The sequence below is a fragment of the Xenopus tropicalis genome, chromosome 3, assembly GCF_000004195.4.
Source record: "Xenopus tropicalis strain Nigerian chromosome 3, UCB_Xtro_10.0, whole genome shotgun sequence".
Taxonomy (NCBI): domain Eukaryota; kingdom Metazoa; phylum Chordata; class Amphibia; order Anura; family Pipidae; genus Xenopus; species Xenopus tropicalis.
This window is the reverse complement of record NC_030679.2, coordinates 54,734,836-54,752,800: the sequence shown is the minus strand read 5'-3', so window position 1 is coordinate 54,752,800 and position 17,965 is coordinate 54,734,836. Positions and strand designations below refer to the sequence as shown.

The following is a 17,965-nucleotide window of genomic DNA, read 5'->3' as shown; positions in this document are numbered from 1 at the left end:
CCAAGAATCTAAGAAGTAATATCATAAATAGATTTTGTGTCATTTATTGCACTATATCTAATAACAAGAGAGGAAAAATTCTGGCTTTTTTAATATTATTTTATTGTATAACCTTTTGAGTTCTTTGTAGATTGACAGAAAGTTAATCATTTCTCCTGCCTGATTAAGAGTACATCGTAGGGTAATGTCTCACAGGGTTACTTTGAGGGGCTTTAACTACTATGTTTTTCAGTAGTGTGAAATGCATAACATAGACTTTAATGTAAATGATATTGATAAGCAAATCTGTTCCATTTTGCTTTGCTGCTAGAATTTGCTTAACGGTGAAACTGTGAAAAATTTACAAAATGTGGCTACTCCACTACTTTTTACATGACGTATCTGACGTGACCATGACTTATTTGACATAACCGCAACTTCCCCCCGCCCCCACAAACTTTGGTCGTGCCAAATTTTTGCAGCTGAAAAAATTCACTAGAAGGCAAAGAATAATGGATTACATGCACTTTGTAAACTGATTCACATTTGTATGGTGAGCCCTAGTATCATTTAGAATTTAGACATGTCACTTTAAATGCAACCATAGGATCTACTCATTGTTGAGGATTTCCAAAAGTGGCCTATTTTTCTCTACAAAAAATGGCAAGATACAGTCAAGGGCAGGGAGGGATATAGAGAACACAATGAAAGTGGACCGGTGATTATGACAAACCTTGTTAGGTGCCTAATGCATCCTATTGGATGGGGTTTGGGACGCTTTCTACTTGTAGCTGGGCAACAACAATAATTACAAAATTGGCTCCTTGCTCTGTTTAATTTCACAAATAATGTTTTATTGCAACCCTGTTTTTCATTTCCTCTCTTCTGTAATGCTTACAAAGATACCTTGATCTTGTTCAATACAGTTACTGCTTTTCTTTTAAATGTCACTGTTGCTAAAGCAACTCCAGTGTAAGTATTCATATGTGTGACAGAGTGGATTTTAAAGGATAATAATATATATTATTAATATAAATATATTATAAATAATAATGAAAAAAACACACATGTTTATTTACGTTGCATTAGGTGACCATAATCACTAACAGTTCACCCCTGTCTGGTGCACCTTAAACTGTCCTGGGGTCTGCAGAGGGCTGCAGCATCATTTTTGTTGCTGTCTCTGTCATCCCGTGCAACAGCTTAGACAGGGTGCATACTCAGTATTATATATCTTAAATACTTCCATACTCTTACCAAGTTTGATTTTTTTCTTTTAGCAATTTTAAATCACCCTGGTTACTAATAAATTGTGAATAACCTGGTGTTTTGACTTCTTATGCACTTTAATAGACAGGGATGTAGACAGAATAAATTAGCTTTTTTTTTTTACTACCTTGACCCTTTCCTTCCTAAAGTGATACTGTGTTCTCTTATCTAATAATTATTTTTTTTTTGTCTCATGTGTGAGACCTGGTTTTATTATATTTTATTTAAAAACATAGAAAACATGGGAATATACAGCATGTTTTCCACATTAAGGAAAGATCTTTTTGATTATTCTCTTATTTCATCTCTACATTTAGGGGCACATTTATCAAAGTATGACAGGTCCGAAAACAAAAAATTTGTATTTTTTTTAAAGGTTACGGCTTTTGCACATTTTTCGTACATTTGTGCAACTTTTTACGAAAGTTTTGGATTCATTCAAACTTCGGTATCGTGACTTTCCTTGGGCCAAGTCAGAGCTGCAGAGTGCCATTGGGAGTCCTATGGGAGGCTTCCAGAATCATGCACAGAAGGATCAAAGTCAGCAAGGTTTTCCTGCATTTTACGATCATTCAAATACGAAAATAATCACACTTTTTGGCCATTATATGATCAGATACAATTTCTTCGTATTTTGAAATACTTTAAAAAGCACGATACAAAAACGAGAATCATACTTTGATAAATCTGCCCCTAAATGTTACCTCCAAAACCAGCAAAAATCTGCTTTACCCTACTGTAAGGCTAATGCCAGACGAGGCATAGGACTGATATTTTCGGCAAGTGGAAAAGGGCTTGCTGAAAATTCTGCCCTACGCCTGCTACTTGTGCCTGCACCCGAAGGAATACGCTCGGGTGCAGGCACATGTAGCCGATATACGCATGAAAACGCAAGATAATGCAAAGTCTGTCGTTTTTATGCATATATCGGCTACATGTGCCTGCACCCGAGCGTATCTCATTCATTCGGGGGCAGGCACATGTAAGAGCCTTAGGGCGGAATTTTCAGCAAGTGCTTTTCCACTTGCCAAAAATATCCGCCCTACACCTCATCTTACATTAGCCTTAACTACCCTACATTCTCTTCATTCATTTTGGGTGCCTTAGGCAGTTCAGTCCCCACAACCCTTAATGGGATGTATCTGACAGCAGTTGAAGGCTCTTTGATTATGTTGGGTTTTCTTAGAAATGGTGGCAATAAAATACTTTGCCATCATCCATATGATAAATCTTCTGGGTATCTTCAGGGAGAGCCATTGTTGACCCATTAGGCTCAACAATAATTCTTATCTAACTTTTTGTTGATGAAGAGCACAGTGAAACTCCATTTGAAGTTGTGTCCAGTGTGAAGCAAAAGGAAAATTACCCTCAGAGAGGTAAAAATGTAAAGGCAAAGTGTCAAAAGGAATCCATTATCCACTAGCACAGTTTAATAAATAAAACACGTTTTTATCTAAAGTAAAGCTGTATTTTTTATCTTGTTCATAAAATATTGTAGATGTATATTGCCCCTTTAGTTAGAGATAAAGAGATACTGTTTTGTCTTATCTACCGTTGTATCTTATCTTATAGTATAGTATCTCTTATAGTATCTCATTATCTGTTTGCATAAAGATAAAGGAATAGTTCAAGTGCATGTATCAGCAATGTTAATATTTGTGTATCTCTTTCAGTATGTGGACTTAAATTCATCAAGAAACCTATTTATCCTAGGATTTTCAATGTTTAGTGGCCTTGTTATCAAGAACACGCTACTCCTGTAGAGAGCTGTACTTTCCATGCCAGTTTCTTGTCATATAATATTGGGTACTTGCCAGTACCCAATATTATTATGAAAGTAGGGGCTTGTTTTGACCCATATTTGGGCGATCAAAATGATACCAAACATGAGGGGTGTCTCATGTCCCAGCCCCCCCGAAACTATCCCTCCTAACTGGTGGGTATAGGAAGTCCTTGTTTGGTATCATTGGGAAGCCTGGGGCCTCCTCATAAACCCTATATGATATATGAGGATGTGAACCCTAAAGCAAAGGAGATAAGGATCCCTTTCTATAATCCATAATTTTCTGTATGCTGTTCCCCCCTGCAGTTCTAGATCCACACTTGGCTTTGCTTTGATCAACAGATCAAAGAAACCAACGGCCACCAGCTTCCTGCCCCAACTGGTTGATTCATTTGCCCCGTCTGGCTTTTCACACCTCAGTCCCCTAGCCAGCCCATCTGGCTTCAGTGTCTTTAGGGGGTATTTGTGAATTACCCCTATGGGGAAGGGTTTCCCTCAATGTGGATTCCAACCAGACTTTCTAAATTGAAAACTTAACCCTTTCTATGTTGAGCCTTACGGCTACAACATGACATATATTGCCCCTTTAGTTAGCGATAAAGAGATATTGTTTTGTCTTATCTACCATTGTATCTTATCTTATAGTATAGTATCTCTTATAGTATCTCATTATCTGTTTGCATAAAGATAAAGGAATAGTTCAAGTGCATGTATCAGCAATGTTAATATTTGCGTATCTCTTTCAGTATGTGGACTTAAATTCATCAAGAAACCTATTTATCCTAGGATTTTCAATGTTTAGTGGCCTTGTTATCCCAACATGGTTGGCAAAAAATCCAGGATTTATCAATACAGGTATGTACATTAATGCATGAATAAACGCTTTTATGAATTGCCAACTGAAAAAAAGGTTTTTTGGTTTGGTTGACTGGAAAAAAATATCCTCATCCATGTGTACTTGCATGGAGAAGTGTAATAAGCTGGATAAGTGTCCTTTTTATTGCTCACAAAGCAAAACTTCTTGGTTTATTGCAAAGCTATCTTTATTTTAAACACTTAGCAGAGTGTTGGATATAGAACCTATTGTAGCAAAGTAAACATCTTCACAGCAGAATAAAAATGTGTAATTTTTTATCAAAAATGAATATTTATAGTAACCGAAAAAACTCAATCACTTTGGAGTTAAACATTAAAAAAAATTAAATTGGAAATATTGAGTGATAATGTTGCTTTATAGGTATAAACACTAACCAAATGAAAACAATAATAAAAGATAAACAGTGCAGTTTATTTTCTTGGGCACAGCACAATATACACTTAGGCGTGTGAGCAGCGACTTTGCCAAAGCTCAATATGCATGCATGTTTCAAGCCTAAGAGAAACAGATGGAGTAACATTCTCTGTTGCCAGGGAGAAATAATTATTGCACAACTTCAGCAAGGGAATGTGAGAAACAGTGATGCTTGGATCATGTCCCAAACACAAAATACTGTTTGACTGGACCCATATTACCTACCCTTGGAAGCTGTCCTTGAATAATTACCTACATGGCATAAATGTTCCTTTTACTAATATTTATGAAACACTGTTTATAAATAGATACATTCTTTGCGTTGGCTTTGTCTCAATCCACTATCAATCCATTTTGCAGCGACGAAGCTACTTTTCTTTTATATTCAGTTTTTTTTCTTCTATAAACACACTGAATCAAACAAATCAGCTGTGCCAACCAGTGTTATTGAATTGTTGGGGGAACACCTTGTTGTGGAAAAGACATTTAACAGGACTGCTTCCTTCTAATTTTACCAGTGTGAGATTTACTGGTTTATTTTCCAGTCCTGTATTATTTTTAGCTTTGTTTTGGTTGTGTAGCACTTTTATTTAAGGGAGATTGAATTATTGCTCATTATTGCTGGAAGTAGCAATAGGGGTTAATGTATAGTTTTTATTTCCTGATGTTGAGGTGTTAAATCAAACTTAGGATTTCAGTGCTGCAAGGTAGCAGTGCTCCCCACTAAGTCACCTTGCTCATTGTCTGTTGCCTTTCTGCCACTGAGTCAAATTATACTTGGTTCTGCTAAGGCTAGGCTTCAACAGAATGGCACTGTGTAGCAGCTGCACCTATATACTGTAGTTGCTGCCACAGTTTAAATATTGAACAATGTGGCTCAGTATGGACCCCATCTCCTTACCTTGTTCTACACTGGGTGTTGGGTGAAGAACCAAAGAGATGCAGGGGATCTCCCTCAGATCCTGCATATGATGTCAGGAGTAGGGATGTGCAACATTTTTTGCTAAGTTTTGCCTCAAGAATAGCCCATAGACACCAATTTATTGTAAAAACAAATTCATGCAGCTTGGAAAATGTAAAAAAAAAACGCTTATTGACTTCAAAGCATTTCACAAATTTGTGGCGAAGCGAAATGGGACAGCTTCACCCATTACTAGTGAGTAAAATGGGGCCAGTAGGAGCACCTGATTGTATCCCAAGACCCTGGCTATAAAATTCTCATTATATCCCTTCCAAATATATTTTTGGGGAGGAACCACACTAGACAATGAGATGCCCTAATAAAATCATGTATCCACCACAATTTGTCCATGCTTTTAAATTCAGGGGCATATTTATGAGACACCTGGTACCAATATTTTCTATTTTTATTGAAAAAAAAAAATGGCCCCAGCTTCCGCCATGGATTTCCACAGGAAATCTGGGGACGGAGCTGCGGGGTGAGGGGGCAAGGGTTCACAGTGCCCTGTGGAAGTTATGTCACGCGGACTTCTGTGACATCAGTGCATACAACGTAGATGTGCCTACGGTGGCACTGGACCAAAATAACTCCTGTTTAAATTGTAATTCCTCCATTATTTAGCACCATAGGTGTTCATTTTGAAAGTATGTAAAAGGGGCAGGAACTATTGCTCTTGACTAAGAAAAAAAGGAGGAAACAGGTTTTCCAAAATTTTTAGTGCACATCTATATCCTCCTGTGGCACTGTCCATTCATGTATTTTTTTTCATTGAAGGATTTTTCTCTGCATATTTATTAGACACATGGTCGATATGCACAGTCTGGTCGGTCTTATTGTATCTGTACTTATGGAATAATTTTCTGTCCTGTCCTCTGGGTAATTACTTTTCCTATTTTTAATTCTAGGACTCTTATAGGATGTTGTGTGTGCTGGGGCATGATCAAAACATTAGAAAACCAAGTCCCCTAGTCTATTCTATTAGAGTGGGTAGGGATTAGGTTAGAAATCACAGTACAAAATCAATGACTGCAGCTTCTGTGGGCATATGATTCAATTCAAGTGAAGACATAGTGGTGCCAGCTTTTCGCCAGGCATGGATTTGCATTTCGCCATTGTTGAATTTTTCTCTGAAACTGCTGTGAAAATTTGCCACAACAAAAAATTCACTGAGAAAGACTCCCATTGCCTAAGTCAATCTAAGTCAGAAAAATGTCACTTATGTCAGAAATGTCACTTCACATTTTTTGGCATTGCGTGATTTTCTCAGCAGTTTTTTGAAATGGGACAGATTTGCTTATTACTAGTGCCAATCATTAATGTTAACATGTTTCCTAATTCTTTTGAAAAATGTATAGTTCTCTTCATGCTAGTGTGAGTGGATCCAATGCAAACTTACAGGGGTTGTTCACCTTTGAGTTTACTTTAGTATGATGTAGAGAGTGATATTCTGAGACAATTTGCAATTGGTCTTCATTTTTTATTATTTGCATTTTTTTTAGTTATTTCACTTTCAGTTCAGGAGCTCCAGTTTGGTTGGGTCCAAGTTACCTTAGCAACCAGGGAAAGGTTTGGATGAGAGACTAGAATAGAAAAGAAAGTTACAAAATGTAACAATAAATATAAAACTGTAGCCTCACAGAGCAATGGTTTTTTGGTTGTTGGGGTCGGTGACCCCTATGCAGAAAATGCAAAGAGTTGGAAGAAGAGGGCAAATAATTCAAAAACTATAACAAATAAATAATGAAAACCACTTGAAAAGTTGCTAAGAATTAGCTATTCTATAACATACTAAATGTTAGCTTAAAGGTGAACCAACCGGGGAACATTATCTTAACACACCTATAATTTTTCCGACAATTCATTAGGTGGGTCTTTAGATGGATTTGTGTGCAATCAATTCAGATCCACTGGTGCATGACATGGGGAGGTTGTAATCATGGTCCCCTTTTCTATTAACCCACACCCCAGTCTAACCCCCCACAACAAAAGACAAACTTGCATTTTCTGGGTGGAAAGGCCGCAGCTTATTTTATTGATAAACACAACAAAATTGTAGTCAATGTTTCCTTCAATACACTTTACACATAAACATAGGTTACGTACCATTTAGCCGCTGAAGGCTGCATTACAATTCTTACCATTATAATAACTTAACTTAACCTTAAATTAACCTTAGCCAATTGCCGAAGCCTTTCAAGCCTGTGACTAAGCCTCCACAACCAAACTTCCCCACTTCCTGTGCCTACTATGACTGTTTTCCCCCCAAAGCCTAGCCCCCAGGCCTGCCCCTCCATAAAAGCACCTGTCCCTTAATCTATTTAGCCCCTTTTCGGCTCCACCTAGGGCAGCCCCACCACGCCTTAAGCTGCGACTAATCAACCAGTTCCCACTTATTACCTGTCCCCAAATCCTCGTACTCCAGGGTGGGCGGGCGGGAACGCTGTCTTCTCCCTTCTACTGCCATGAGGTAATGGATGCCTTCTTCCGGTTTCATTTATTTATATGGCCTCTTTCTCCTCCCACTTGCAGCTCTGATACTACAACTCCCAGAATCCTATACACCAGCTTCCTATGGGTCCCTATTCACCCCCCTTGTCATGGCCTCGCTCCGCTCCACCTGTCCCAGGCTCGCTCTTCCGGGCTACTGGTAGAACAGATTAGGTCTTTTTCTATATTTGCCAGTGACTTTTTGTGCAGGGGTATTCTGATGTGCCAGAACCTGGAAAGGGTGCCCTGTGCAAATCTGGAAAATATCTTACATTCTCAGTTTGTAATGATTGTGAAAGACCTCACCAACTATCCAGAGAATCCAATATGTAAGGTTATATGTATCGATCTTTACTAAGAGCAAATTTGTGATTCATATTCCAAACTTTAGAATAGGAATGTAATTCTAGAACTGAATAAAAGCATTACTATGCAGCAGGATTTAGAAGACTAGTGCTTGGCAAAGATTTTCTCTGTTGTTCATGTGAGTACTTATACAGCCATTTATCTGTGTTGGGGAACTCCTGGCTTTCACAATGTGAAGGAATGTATGTTTTTTCCAACTGTCACTAGGCAGCAATTAGCCACTTAACTGTGTGTGTTTTTTTTTTTAAAAAATAATTACATGGGAAGGATTAATGCAGCTTAAACCCTAATTATACATAACATATTTGTGATTTGGCTCTATTAAAGAATGTATTGATGCAGTATATAAGATTTATGGGCCTAGACCCCTATTACCAATTGTTTTTCTTAAAATGGTGTTGCTCTGAAGGAAAATATAAACTTGGCCATGTCCAGGCCATGGGGTGGAAGGATCAGCTGAATATTATTGCAAGCTGGTAAGACATGTAGATAGGCAGTATATTTTTAAACCTGCAGATGATCTGAAACATACACAAACTGAACCATTAATTAGTGTTAGTTAGCATTACGTAGGTTTCCCTTAATTTGTTCAAACCATGAGGCAAGTTGAGAATGAATTTTGCTCTGAATCGGTCACCCTGATGTGTTATAATAGTGTAAGACCAGCAAGCAGAAATGGCACTGTAATCTTCCTATGTAGCATGAACACTTTTTTGATTTACAAACGCAAAGCATGAATTGCTTTGATCAGAACTGAATCTGTCCCTATGCTAAATGTTCTTCCTAGTACCACAATGTAGCTGCTGTTAAAGTCTCATTTCTTTTACTTTAATAATTCTCTTTATGATATTATGTGATCCAGAGGAAGGAAAAATCGTAATTGCTCCAATTCAAAGGAGGAAAAACATTTCTTTCTAGCTTCAAAACAGCATCTGGACTATTCCCTTGTGTTCTGGTTTGTTAAAAGTGCATTCAGATCCAACAAAGCTATGTCTTCCTAAAGTAATTCCTTAACTTTACTACTTTCTCTGTAAAAGTCACTTTCTACAACTATATTTATGGGGAAAACCCTGTAAGATTTGTTGAATTATTTATATATTTATGTAACCCTCCTCTGTAAAATGTCTGCAGTCCAGCAGTGACTCCCTCATTTGGTATTACAGACAGTAGAGAGCTCCAGTTTTTAAAAATGCCCACCTAAACAGGCAGAACTGTGACCAACTCACCTACACCCCATTACGTCAAAATACATTCTACTAACTCCATCATTGTACACCTTTTTTAGGACCTGACAAATGGCTGTTGCATCTGTTGCGTGCCCCCACTGGGATTTTTCCCTTACAGGGCTTCCATCTTAGCTTCAGTTACAGGAATCCTGAGTCTCCTGCTATTTGGAACACCTCCGCCCTGTAACTATTTCTGTGTACGAATATTTCTAAAACACTAACTACAACTCATGAAGCATAGTAGTGTACATGCAAAGAGCATGCAACATAAAATCTATACAGCGATCCCCAACCTTTTATACCCGTGAGCCACATTCAAGTGAGAAAAGTGTTGGAGAGCAACACAACCATGAAAAAGTCTCCGGGGGTGCAAATAAGAGCTATAATTGGCTATTTAATAGCCCCTATGTGGACTGGCAGCTTACAGAAGACTTTGGCATTATACTAGGTTTTTTTGCAACCAAAACTTGCCCCCAAGTCAGGAATTCAAAAATAAGCACCTGCTTTGAGGCCACTGGAAGCAACATCCAAGGGGTTGGTGAGCAACATGTTGTCACGAGCCACTGGTTGGGGATCACTGATCTATACAAATAGGGGCCTATTTATTATGTTGTGTAAAATAAAATTCGCCAAAAAACAGTGTAAAAAGCTATGTGAAATAAATGGAGAAGTGTAAACATACAAAAAATTACACCAGTTAAGTTTTTTATGCGGCAAAGCCTGGCGATGTGTGCTGAATTTTGACACTGTTTTTTGCACTGCATAATAAATCTGCCCCATACTCTGCCAGTTAGAAGTGACTTTACATAGGTACAATATTTGCTTTATATCTGGCCTGCTAGGGCAGGGGTTTCCAACCTTTTTAGCCCCGCGGCCCGGTAGGAGGCACAAAATCTTTTACATGGACCGAGGGGGGCGGGGCGCAGCGCGTAATACATGCGAGGCACTGGTGGGGGGAGGGGGCGCTGCGGCCCACTGCCATGCCGTCCGCGGCACGGAACTGGTCCGCGGCCCGGCGGTTGGGGATCCCTGTGCTAGGGAACCCTTGCCTTAGTGTAAATTCCTTTAGAGTCCTAAAAAGAACTTGCATGGGGTTTCCTTGCACTGATAATGGAAAGCTTTGATCATCAGAGCCCTGTAATGCCAAACTTTTCTTATGCACCCTTTAAAGAGAATACTGTACTGCCACAGAGGTTCCCTTTCATACATTAGTGCTTGCACACCTGCTTGTACTTCTGACTCCGATCCAAATCTCTCTGTTCATACCTGCAGCTCTCTCTTTTTCTCCAGGCTTCCTTTCTTAAATGCTTATAGAGTGGGGAGCTTCCCCCTGCTTTATTTTTGTATGCATAACTATTATCGAATATACTTGGAAAAAGGTTGTAGTTATTGGATGGAGCATGCAGGACTGCTTAGTCAATAAAAATATCCTTTATTCCATTTCCATTAAAAACATGTGAAAAAGGCAACCCCCCAGCTTAACGCGTTTCATGGCTCATGCCACTTCATCAGAAGCTACTAAAGGAGTCTCTCACTCACCTATTTCTTAAATACCCTTAATTAGCCACTCCCTAAATAACTTTAACCACCCAAGTGCCAAATGGTTTAATATAATGAGATATATAAGATGTTTAGAAACACCATCCATATGTGTAAATATACTTGGAACTAAGTTATTTAAATTACCCTGATTACAGTCACAATGACCTTTTTAGTCTCATGGAAACAATAATTGAAAACTTGTTTAATTGTGTGGATAATGGTGAAAATAGAAAATATTAAGCCAACAAAACATTTCCCAGCGTTAGGGATATATCTGATGAGTAGAATCTTTAACAACTTACCAGCCACAAATTCCACTGTGCCCCCTGCCAGGCACAACTGACACTGAAAAATGTAAGTTTTCAGATACTGGCAGCATGCAGTGCAGCAAGATCAAAGAAACCTGGCAGGGATAAGGTTTTAACTAAAACATTTATTTGATTTAAAAATATGCGCGAGAACTCGTTCACATAACCGAGGGTAAAAAAAATATTTGAAGGTAATATACCTTACAATATTCTTACAAGTAAGAATATTTAAAAATCCTTATATTTCACTTCTGTTCTAAAACGACTATGAGATGAGCATGAAGAGACTAGGTATTGCTAAATCACTTGACATTACTGGAATCAAGCTCAGGAAGTTTTAACATCTGTTAAAAAAATAGCGAGGGATAAGAAATGTATTCAGGAAACCCATAAGGGCAGGCCATTCAAACTCCAGACAGCCATTCTACATCTTCTTTAACTAATAAATAATTTAGGATCAGAACTGAACAAACCCCAAGATTTGACGCTTTCCTAGGGCAGAGTTTCAGCTTTAAGGCTCATGGGGATTGAGCACGTACCTTTCAAGACTGCAAAACCTGATCATAATACTGTGCTTACTACTAAGGCAGATGGATTTCAAAACTAAGAGCACTTTATTTCCGTGGGCTCAATGACAAATATAATTTATTATGCTTTCTGGACAATTTATGAAGGGTTTATTGCTTTCTGCTCCTTCATACATATTAAAAATGTGATGAGTCTGACACAAGGCATGTCAGCTTAATTAAGATGGTACAGATTCAGGTGTCCTGGCTTCATAAAAAAGAAAATGAGTACATTTTTAAGGATATATAAATATTTATTTAAAGTGATACTGGCACTAAATGACTCATCAAAATATGAATGTACATTAAAAGTTATAGGTCATGATGATTTTTCTCTGATAGGGCTGCTTTTGTAAGTAATTGTTACTTGAAACTCCTAAACCTGACTGTTTTGCCAACCTGACTGTCTCTTCTCAACCTGTCATTTTCTAATGCTACGGATTCCTGCTGCACAAATATGGCAGCCCCCTTATAGAGAAACATGGAGGATCAGATAGGTAATGTAACAACATAGGGCAAATTCTTTTAAGGCAAAATAATATATAGCATGCAAAGACAAAATTATGATAGATGGTGTCAATATCCATTAATTTGTAGGTGAAAATATTCAAATAGCTAATGCCTGTAAGTCCAATAAGTGTATGTCATGGTCAATATACAGTGTTCATATTGCTCTATACTGATAAGTTGGTTATTGTTTGTGTGCTTTTTGAAAAGCATTTCTTCTTATCTATTCTTTAATCTTTAAACCCTCCCGCCTTTGCTATATTTTAACGTTCTAATCTTCCATTCCAATTGTATATTGTTCTGAATTTCCAAGAGTAACTCATATATTATATGTTGAGCATATAAGTTGGATTCATGCAAAAAAAAAAAAAAGTAAAAGGGTTGTAGACATACTGAGAGGCTGTCATCATGTTGACTTTGAATATGGCATTAATAGTTGATGATGTTTCTTATTGCCAATTCAGGTGCGAAAGAACTTGATATCAGGTCAGAAAAATCCTTTGAAATAGAGAAATAGAACCAATATCTTCTGGCGGAGTAATTCAGTTGAACTGCATTTGAAATAAAATATTTTTATATTTGCAGGAGTGGAGGAACTTGATCAAGCACTTACTGTCCTGCTGACAACTAATATGTTCGTTGGAGGATTCTTTGGATGTCTTCTGGATAACACAGTACCAGGTACTATGCTGTGAAAACAAATCTTAGCCCTTACATGTATATTTAATACTCCGGCCGGATTGGATAGCCCGGCGCCCCAAGGCCACCCCCTTTCTCTTGGGGGGGAGAACGTGCTGAATTTTCTGTGTGCCAAGTCTGCATTTCTCCATATGTGAGCAAAGTTTCATTGTGGCACGCTGCCCCTAAATTTGTGCTGCCCTAGGCCTGGGCCTTTGTGACCTCACCACAAATTTGGGCCTGTTAGTACTTCCAAGGGTCCAGTACCCTGTTCTTAAAACCTATTTGGCTACATTTGTAACCTATTTTTCTCCCCACATACTCCTTTATGGCGGAAGTAAAAATCTGCCCTCATTTTGTGACTACCAAACCCTCTGGGAAACTGTATTTTGGTACTTGGTACAGGGGGAACAGCATTGGACTAAATATTTAGCCTTGTTATTTTCAAGTTGTGAACCAGCCATAAAAAGCTTGCAAAACGGCAAAAAATCAGCAAAAGGCGTTTGTCATGTCGATTTTTTTCTGCACTCTTTTTGTCGTGCACGCCTATTTTTGACATGAGCACACAGATTTTGACGTGACTGTGCCCATTTTGACGTGACTGCGACTTTTTCCGACGTGCTGCAAATTTCTTTGCAGCAGATTTTCGCTGAAGTTTCAATAAACAATTGCCCAATGGCGAAATGCAGAAATTCGCTGCAAATTCACGTCAGGCAAAAAAATTCACTCATCACTACACACAACCTTCCATGCTGACATTTACCCCCAGATTCTTAAGTTAATTTTAAAAAGGAATCAATCTTATTAACAAATTAACCCATACATTTTTTTTTACACGGAAATCATATTAGATTTGAAAGCTGGAAAGAGGCAGAAGAAGATGGCAAATAACTCAAAAACTATTTAAATGAAAAATGAAGACCAATTGAAAAGTTAGTTAGGATTAACCATTCTATAACATACTAAACGTTAGCTTAAAGGTGACCCACCCCTTTTTTAGACAAGCACAAACCAAATGTGGAATTTTATATACCCAGTAGGAAGTAAATGGTATAGGTATGTATGTATATTTGTATGTATGCAGCATTGTATAAGGTTTGGATAGTATCTCTCTTTGTGCTCCTGTACTGGCCTGCTGGTAAAAAAAAGTGAATATTTTATGCATCTAATGTATACCATAAGCCTTATTTAAATGTATAATGTACTAGGAGCTGCTGACAGGCTGAGAAGCTAAGCATCAACTATTTGTAAAAAAAATGTTCAAGTAGGTCTAAACTTATTATGTTTCTCTCTATAGTTTGTTTATGTTTTGGCTAGCAACCAGCAGCATCTAATAAATCAGTTCTTCATCCAAAAAGGATGACCTTATTTTCTTATTTCCGCTCAGGTTCAGATGAAGAAAGAGGAACTTCAGCTTGGCATAAACAAATGCACCCAGAGAAAACTAATGGTAGCACTGAACAATCTTGTTATGATCTGCCTTTTGTCTCAAAATACCTTAGAAGGCTTTCATGGAGCCGTTACATTCCATTCTTACCAGCATTTCATATGGATAATTAACTGCCCTATTCCAGAAGAGTTGGTTTCCTGCATTCCCAAGTCTCTAATTATAAATTCATTCAATAAAGAGATTAACTTAGAAATTTAGTTTCACATTGAAATATATTAACTTATATCCCTGGAAATGTTAGCTCCCAGTGTCTTCAAGATTGTCAAGGTGAAGACATTGCAAATTTAACTGGGATTAGTAGTGACATGGAGCTTATGGAACCAATGCTACATTTCATAGACAGCAAACATCATTTTAACCCAGTCCAGGTCAGCCCTCTATTTTTCCAATAGTTTTCAATACGCATTTTCCTAACCATGTCATAAATTTGGCAGGACCATCAACAGTCATCCAGGAGCAGGTGGGGTTATTTATTTAATTAGCTGTGTACTAAGTAATTCTATCTAAATTTGGCCAAAAGCCTTTGCATCACATTATATACTGCTGACAATAAAAAAAAATACAAACAATTCAATATCATGCATAGACAGTGGAGAAGGTTATGCCAGTCTCCTTTTTTACTTATTACATTAGCCAATTTCAACCCCATCCCGCCCTTCAGCAGAACATGACACCACTGGGCTCAATATATGAACCCCAAAATGCTTAGAAGTTGTTGTAGAATACATGTTTAATTTTTCTTCTACCTTATATGTACAGATTATCAAACAGCTTTCCATGGGGATAACAGTGCCCATTCCACTGCCTGTATGAGTAAAGGGCACCTACCAAACTAATGATTTTATTTAACATTAATGGTCTAATTTAAACTCTTCACAAGTGACTGATACTATTGTGATAGAAAGTTCGATGGTGTCAGGTACAGGAGAAGCAATTTATCTTTGCCTTTCTCACATTCCTATTAGGATGTATAATACAGTCCCAAGTCACAGGACAAATTTATGTTATTTAACTTTTCTCAGCCTGCTTAGCTATACAACATTTCCTAACTTCTAGCCATTTAGAGACATTTCTATAAATAAACAGCAATACACCGCACCTACATACACTTTCTTAAGCATACAAAATAAATTTTTAATGTTATGCTTTGAATTGTGCACTTGCTTTTATGTTCATGTCCTTAAGGGAAATTCTTGTTCTAACTCTTGAACCTGAGGCCTTTCTGATAATATTTCAAATGTCACACTTTAATAAAATGAGAAAGATCTGTCAATTCTAGTAATAAAAAGCAAAATAATTGCTAATGAGTAAGAGGATATAACCAATGAGGGCAAGTTGTTCTTATTTTCATGGTTCAGTGCAATTTGTTTCACCTTACAACAAGTGATGTGAAACACAAATGAGTGCATGGTTTATTGAATTCATTTTCTCCTGCACTCCAGTGCCCATGAATATGGAGGCCAATGCTAAACTCCCCATTCCTCCCCATTGATACAAGTATTCAGGAAAGAATGTGACTGCATTGCCTTATGCTAGAATTAACTGGACCACACCACGAGGTCTGGTTTAGTAATTTCTGTTCTTTGTATTTGAAATCTGTCTTCTGTAGACAAATGTATAAAAGCTAAGAGGCAAAACCAACAAATATTCCATCCATATGGTCTTCAACCAGTACTAAATTGCATGTTTGGGGATTGCAATTTTAAACATTATAAAGCATTGTGGCAGGAAAAGATTCCTCTAATGAATGGAGACTTTCTCATCTGAAATGTTAATTGTCTTTTATTTAAGCTTGCATTAGTTCCATTCCAGGTATCTAAAGGGCTTCAGCACCACTAAATATCTCAACCAAGTATGCGGGAACTATTCAATTGATATATTACAGAAGATCCCATAACAGTAGCCACATATGGAAAGATCTGAGGGTTCATTTACTGACTGCTTCACTCTTGTATACAAGTGATGGGAGCACTCACCGGTTTAGTTCAGTAATAGCAGTAACCCGTGCATACACATCAAGGAAACGCCCCCGATCCAGGCGTAGTCGGTCGCAGAAAGATTATGGATGTTAGATGGAGCACGCAGGGTTGCTTGTTCAATAAAAATATTCTTTATTCGATCAATCCATTAAAAACATGTAGAAAATCATGTAGAAAATCAACCCCCCAGCTTGACGCGTTTCATGGCTTATGCCACTTCATCAGAAGCTACTATAGGAGTCTCCAACCCACCTGTTTCTTAAATACACATAATTAGCCACTCCCCAGTAAATTTTAACCACCAAAGTGCCACATGATTAGAAACAATGTGATGTGTTGGATACATGAAGGTACTAACAAAGCCCATATAAATCAAAATATATAGGGCCTAATTAACCACCTATACAATCTAATAAAGGTGGAATCTCCATACAAAGTGTACCTATTACCGAAATATTAACCCCATAGAATCCCACAACCAGGGGTCTAACTCCCTAATAAAGGCACCCAATGTCGTGGTTCACATCAGATATCATTATAGACTAGACATAGTAAATATATATATGAAAAACTCACACTCACCAGATTTACTAAAATATGCAAATATACAGATAAGTCCACACCTAAACAAGCTGGTGAACCCCAAAGTGTCACATAATAATTCATGGGACAACTTCAAGTGATGTAAAAACCTTACCCAGGTACGTAGTATAAAAAACATCACGCCATGTCATACACCAAGCATGAGGTGTGGACTAGATTAAAACTTCAGTTAAATATCTATACATGTTAATTGACAAGATATCAAAAACGTCAAATTCTACAATCAATGGTCTTACTGAAAATAATAATAACCTACATTAAGTACACATTATCCCTGGATGCCATAAGCCAAGACATAAAACATAAAAATCTAACTCTCCATAATGTATAGAAAGGAGAACAGTTTGTATACGCTGTTTATATATAACAGCGATTATTAACAATAACAAGAAACCTCCCATTCCCTGTTTAAACCACCAAAGCATTCTATAGTTCTGAGATGATAAATCCAATATACTTCTCTCTCCGAGAGTTTATTGTCCAATTCTCCCTTTCTAACATTCAACTTGGGCTTATCAATAATCTGGAAAGTGACTCTGCACCTCTTTTCATGTTCCTCAATTACATGCTTAGCTATGGCAGACCTCAAATCATTCCTTTCAATGGCCGATATATGTTCAAGGAACCTTGTCCCAGCACCCCGTATGGTTTTACCCACATACTGGGCTCCACATTCACAAGTGGCCAGATAAACCACTCCCCTCGACTGACAATTAAAATATTGGGGAATGTTATAAGACCGTCCTGTATTTGTACTCATAAAAGTTTTTGATGTTTTAATCAAACCACAAGCTTTACATCTACTCCTACCACACTTGTAGGTGCCCTTGTAGCGTATCCAAGCTGACCCCTGGTTATCGCATTCCGTGGAGTATAGGCTCTTAGAAACCCATGAGGCAATATTTCTGGCTCTTTTGAAAATAAACCGGGGTTTCTCCTCTAAGAGCTTAGATAATTCTGGGTCTTGTAA

The 17,965-nt window shown here is 37.7% G+C and overlaps 1 protein-coding gene across 2 annotated transcripts in view; it reads left to right on the top strand.

The window, feature by feature from the left end:
- Window positions 1–15,565, top strand: part of LOC100486632 (solute carrier family 23 member 2) — a 69,613-nt gene extending 54,048 nt beyond the window's left edge. The window contains exons 10-12 of one of the 2 annotated variants that reach the window (XM_002937067.3): window positions 3,778–3,886; window positions 12,871–12,966; window positions 14,351–15,565. In XM_002937067.3, coding sequence (XP_002937113.2) covers window positions 3,778–3,886; window positions 12,871–12,966; window positions 14,351–14,523 — 378 coding nt within the window. In that variant the 3' untranslated portion in view covers window positions 14,524–15,565. Of the gene's footprint in view, window positions 1–2,921; window positions 3,028–3,777; window positions 3,887–12,870; window positions 12,967–14,350 lie in introns of those variants that run through there. The other variant, XM_031898907.1, reaches the window with a different exon arrangement.
- Window positions 15,566–17,965: the final 2,400 nt, after the last annotated feature.